Source organism: Microtus ochrogaster (assembly GCF_000317375.1).
Source record: "Microtus ochrogaster isolate Prairie Vole_2 chromosome 14 unlocalized genomic scaffold, MicOch1.0 chr14_random_1, whole genome shotgun sequence".
NCBI lineage: Eukaryota > Metazoa > Chordata > Mammalia > Rodentia > Cricetidae > Microtus > Microtus ochrogaster.
In genome coordinates, this window is record NW_004949096.1 from 27,667,115 (window position 1) to 27,673,173 (window position 6,059).

Consider the following 6,059-nt stretch of genomic DNA (forward strand, 5'->3'; position numbering starts at 1 on the left):
TTACAGATGGTTTGGAGCCACCATGTGGTTGCTGGGAATTGAACTCAGGACCTCTGGAAGAGCAGACAGTGCTCTTAACCACTGAGCCATCTCTCTTTCCAGCGCCCCACAGAACCTCTTATATATATAAAATAAGCTGTAATTATTTTAAAGCAAGTGGGATTTTTGTTTATTTTTAATGGTAATTAGGAATTGAACCCAGGGCCTTTTATGCTAAGCAAGCATTCTACCATCAAGCTACAGGTCTTAATGTATTGTGCAGGCTGGTATTGAATGTCCTATATTTCTCAGACAGGCTTTGAACTTTTTTATTCTCATGCTTCATCTTCCCACATAGCTGGCCTGTAGGTATGTGCTAGTGAGCCTTGCTCGCTCCCCTCCAAAATGAACAATTTACCAATTATTGAAAATGGGGGGTTTTAGCCAGACAGTGGTGGTGCATATCTTTATTCCCAGTACTTGGGAGGCAGAGATTGGTAGATCTCTTGTGAGTTCCAGGACAGCCAGGGCTGCTACACAGAGAAACTCTGTCTTAAAAAAAACAAAAGAAAAAGAAAATGGGAGTCTTTTTCAGAACACCCATGTGCTCCAGGAACATAGCTTCTAAGCAGTTATTTTATGTGGGATACCTTTTACTCTCATAGGCGGAATTGAGACTGGATCTATCACAGAGATGTTTGGAGAATTCCGAACTGGGAAGACACAGATCTGTCATACATTGGCTGTAACATGCCAGGTGAGTTACTGTGGTTCAGGCTAATCAGATCAGCAGGCGTTGCTTGACTTATGATATCTGCATGCATCTTTTTTTTCGTAATTGTTATAATTTTTCATTTTTTGAGATAATATAGTGTGTATATGTTTTCAGGATTGAATTGTTGATTTTCTTGGTTGTCTGGTTGGTGGTTGGTTGTTTAGTTAGTTAGTTAGTTAGTTAGTTAGTTAGTTAGTTAGTTAGTTAGTTAGTTTTTTTGAGACAGGGTCTCTCTGTAGCCCTGGCTGTCCTGGAACTGCTCTGTAGACCAGGCTGCCCTTGAACTCACAGAGATCCTTCTTCCCTGGTGATGAGATTAAAGGCTTGTCCCATCCCGGCCCAATGTGTTAAAGTATTTAACCCTTATGTGGAGTGGATTAGATTTACCATGGGGAACTTGGCGCACTGTATCAGAAGAGTGATGATGGTTCCCACTGTTTGTTTTTTCCCTCTAGCTTCCCATTGATCGTGGTGGAGGTGAAGGGAAGGCCATGTACATTGACACCGAGGGTACATTTAGACCAGAACGGTTGCTAGCAGTGGCTGAAAGGTAGGTCACTAAGTTAGAAGGATGTGTTTAACCTGTTACTAGAGTATTTAGGATGTTAATGTGTCTAGAAAGTGTCTCTTTGCTGTACATACCATTTGTAATGCTCTGTAAAGTCTCTTAGGCTGAATCAAAAACAAGATCCAAATATATATTGTCTACCAGAGAAGCGCTTTAAAGACAGGTTGGAAATAAAAAGCCTGAAAAAGATAAACATAATCAGAAACCAAAAGAGAAATTAAAAGACTGTAGCAGCTCCCCCCCCCCCCCATGGACATGCCCATGCATGGTACACAAGTGGAGGCCAGAGGACAACTTCCAGGAGTCAGTTCCTTCATCACCATGTGGGTGCAAGGAATTGAGCTCAAGTTTGGTGCCAGTCTTCTGAACATTTATAATTAAAAGATCAGTTCATCAGGAAGGCATGATAATTAATTTATATTTATTATATAAGATTTATTTTTATTTTAAATGTGAGTGTTGCCTACATGTATGTCTGTGTACCGTGTGCAGGGATTACATATGGAGGCCAGAAGAGTGTGTCAGATACCCTGGAACTGGAATTATAAATGGTTATGAGCTGGGAGTGGGGGAGGTGGTGCAAGCCTTTAATCATAGCATTTGGAGGCAGAGGCAAGTGAACCTCTTTGAGTTAAAAAACAAAACAGTAAATGCTTGTGAGTGAGCCACCATGTGAGTGTTGGAAACTAAACTCAGACAGTAATCACTTTTTGTTTGGGGGTTTTTGTTTTTTTTCAAGACAGGATTTCTTTGTGTAGCCTTGGCTGTCCTGAAACTTGCTCTATAGAACAGACTGGCATTGAACTCATGTGGTACCCCTGCCTCTGCCTCCTGAGTGCTAGGAGTAAAGGTGTGCTCCACCACCACCTGGCATGATATCTGTTAATATCCAAGACTATATCACCAAATTGAAATCTGTAAATCATGTCAAAATTCTAGCAAGCTTTTTTGCAAATTGACAAACTCATAAGATTAATGTAGAAAATAGTTTCATTTATTTATTGTGTCTGGGAGGAAGGTGTTTTGTCTGTGCACCATAGTGCCTGGTGACTTCAGAAGCCAGAAGAAGGCACTGGATGTCCAAAATTGGAATTTTTGTGTACATTATGGTTGTGAGTCATTGTATGAGTGCTGGGAATTGAACCTAGAACCTCTGGAAGAGCAGCCATCATTCTTAACTATTGAGCCATCTCCAGCCTAAGTCTTCAACTTAAAACTCATTAAAAAACTACAGTAGTCATTACAAATGATTATGACTTAAAAATAGATGTGCAGCTAGGGATATACTCAGAGGTAAAGTATTTGTCTAGCTTACATGAGTCCCTAGGTTTGAGTCTCATTATTGAAAAGAAAAGGTATGTGGAGGGAGAGTTACTAAACAGGCAAAGTGGCAGGCCAGCCTAGTCTGAAGGCTACATAAGACCCTGTTGATTAGATAGATAGATAGATAGATAGATAGATAGATAGATAGATAGATAGATAGATAGATAGATAGATAGATAGATAGATAGATAGATAGATAGATCAGATCAATCAGATCAATGGAACTGAATATAGCCACTGGATTTTTCTTTTACTTATATATTCAGTTTTGGGTTTTGTTTTGTTTTGTTTTGTTTTTTTGTCTTTGGGGTTTTTTGTTGTCATTCTTGTTGAGTTTTATTTTGAGACCAGGTAGGCCTGGCTGTCCTGGAAACTGATATGTAGACTCAAAGATCCTTTTGTTTTCCTGCCTCCTAAGCGCTGAGATTAAAGGTTTATACCACCACACCCAGCTTATGAGGATGATTTTAATTTTAAAAAGGAAGGGAGGGAGGGAGGGAGAGAGAAAAGCCCCCAAAGTCTCCCAGGTAATTCTGTAAAATACTATGCAAGTGTTAGTTACACATCTTGCAGGAGCAAAGGGGTTTCATCCCTGAGAGCAAAGGGTCTCCAGAAGTGTCCTATACTTCTGGATTCTATACTTTTTTTACAAGCTCTCACTTGAAATGAAGACCCTGAGGCACAGAGGTCAAGGGATGGACATAAGAGCAGACCAAGCAATGTTCTATTTGTTCTCATTTTTTTGTCTTATAATTTAAAACATAATGTTAGGAGTGACAAAATGGTTTAGTAGGTAATGTATTTTGTGCTAAGCCTGTCCTCAGGACCTACATGATAGAATGAGAAAGTAGACTCCTGTGGCTGTTCTCTGACCTCCACACATGTCATGCAGTGTGTACTTGTAGAATTTCTTTTAAATTTTTAAATTTAAATGGTATTTAAATGAAATCTAATGGGCTCTAATTCTTTGGGAGCTTGTGTTTATGGTTCTATCAAGGGTAAAAGTGGGAGAGTATTATCTTTGGGCTATAGGTCAAATAATATAATAAGTAGGAGATATATATTTTCTGCATTTAGATCATGACAATAAAGGAGGAAATACATATGAATTCTGCTGAGTATGATAATGTATACCTATAATCCAGTACTAGGGAGGCCTAGGCAGGGAAATCTTGTTCAAGATCAGGTGGAGTTATATAGTAAGATTGTCTCAAAAAAGGAAACCAAGGCTTGATCCTAGTAGTGCACACCTTTAACCCCAGTACTCAGGAGGCAAAAGCAGGCATCTCTGTGAGTTCGAGGGCAGCCTGGTCTACAGAGCAAGTTTCAAGACAGCCAGACTACACAGAGAAACCTTGTCTCAAAAAAAGAAAGAAGCCGGGCGGTGGTGGCGCACGCCTTTAATCCCAGCACTCGGGAGGCAGAGGCAGGCGGATCTCTGTGAGTTCGAGACCAGCCTGGTCTACAAGAGCTAGTTCCAGGACAGGCTCCAAAACCACAGAGAAACCCTGTCTCGGAAAAACCAAAAAAAAAAAGAAAGAAAACCAAAAAAATGGGCCTAGCATGGTGCTAGAAACCTACATTGTCCATTAAGAGAAAATGGAGGCAGGAAGATCAGGAGTTCTAGCCCATCCTCAGCTAAGGCTTAGCTTGTGCTAAGAGAATGTCTCAAACAAGGTAATTATGATAATGCACTCATAATCTAAGCACACCAGAGGCAGAGAAAAAGTTACTGAATTTCAGGATACCCTGAGCTACATAAGAGTTCTAAGCAAGCCAGAGCTATATAGTTAGACCCTGTCTCAATAACAACCAAGGGCTGGGCATGTTGGTACAAGTCTTTAATTCCAGCAATTGGGAAATAGAGGCAGGTGACTCTGAGTTCCATGCTAGCCTTAAACATAGTGAGACCCTGTCTCAAAAATGGGGAGGGGGGGTGACAAAACAAGTTTTTATTTACACTTTTTCTTCTCCAGTGTTAAGAATCAAGCCAGATTTTAGAAGCGCAAAAGGAAGAGAATTACATCTATTTTAGAGGTGAGGGGAAGCTGGCAAAGAATGGTCTCTAGGCACTTGTTATTCAGCTGCTCTGGAAACTAGGCCTTGAGGATCCCCAGAGCCCAGGAATTTGGGGCTAGCCAAGGAAACATAGTCATATACCCTCAAAAATTCTCAGAAAAAATTTATAGCAGGCATTTGGCTGAGTCTCATAGATGAATAATCAAACTTACTACTTTCAAAGATGGAATCTTCCCTATTATTATATATTTAATAAGAGTGAAATTGTTGGGTTTGGCATTGTGAGGGAGGCCTTTCTTTAATTCTCCCACTCCAGACATAGACAGGCTGGTGTTTGATTTCAAGGCCAGCCAGGGTGACAACACAGTGAGAAGAGAGACGGAAAGAGATTGATTCTTACTTGAGCCACCTTGAGCACTTCTATCTTAGGTGACAATCACAAAGTTGACAAGATATAGATCATTCTATGAAAAGAGATACATACTTTGCTGTTTCTAGATGCGAAAGAAAACAATCTTTGAGGCATAAATATGAAAGTGTCATTCATTTAACATAACTAATCTTTGAATGGATTGTTATTTTTGTTTATCCTAATTCTCTGTAGTTCTTGGCTTTTCCAGGAGAATATTGTTACCTCATACTTGAAAATTTCTCGTTGTAATTAGGAGGTCAAAAGAATAAATTTATTTTTAGGTCTTGCTTCTAGTCTAAAATAGTTGTTGCTGTCATCTCTATAACTGGTTTGTCTGTACCTCTAATAGGAAGGAAGTCATATTTGTGGGTCTTGAAACCACTGGGAACGCTACTTCTTATCTATTTGGGTAATAGAAGTATTGGGTATTAACTTCTCACATGCCTGAGTTCTGTCTGAAGCCTAAAAATCTCTTTTCTAGATATGGTCTCTCTGGCAGTGATGTCCTAGATAATGTAGCATATGCTCGTGGGTTCAACACAGACCACCAAACCCAGCTCCTTTATCAAGCATCAGCCATGATGGTGGAATCCAGGTATGCTTTCAATAAAGACATTAAATGTGTCACCACAGCCTTTTCCCTGAATCTAGGCATTTGAATATAAATAGGGACAGAGATTTAAATTTTAGGGTTTGTTTTTATATTTCTCTCTCTTGTGTGTGTGTGTTTGATTTGGTTTTGTTGATTTCGTTGTTGTTTTGGGGTTTTGTTTTTGTTTTTTTCAAGACAATGTTTCTCTGTAGCTCTGGTTGTTTTGGGATTTGATCTGTAGACCAGGCTGGCCTTGAACTCAAAGATCTACTTGCCTCTGCCTCCCAGGTGCTGGGATTAAAGGTGTGTGCTGCCATGCCTGGGAGTGGGTGTTTTGTTTTTAGTATGTATGTATGTATGTATGTATGTATGTATGTATGTATGTATGTAT

The 6,059-nt window shown here is 39.7% G+C and overlaps 1 protein-coding gene across 1 annotated transcript in view; it reads left to right on the forward strand.

The window, feature by feature from the left end:
• Window positions 1–6,059, forward strand: part of Rad51 (RAD51 recombinase) — a 24,137-nt gene that overhangs the window by 14,941 nt on the left and 3,137 nt on the right. The window contains exons 5-7 of the mRNA XM_005364258.3: window positions 645–736; window positions 1,210–1,304; window positions 5,558–5,671. Coding sequence (XP_005364315.1) covers window positions 645–736; window positions 1,210–1,304; window positions 5,558–5,671 — 301 coding nt within the window. The remainder of the gene's footprint in view (window positions 1–644; window positions 737–1,209; window positions 1,305–5,557; window positions 5,672–6,059) is intronic.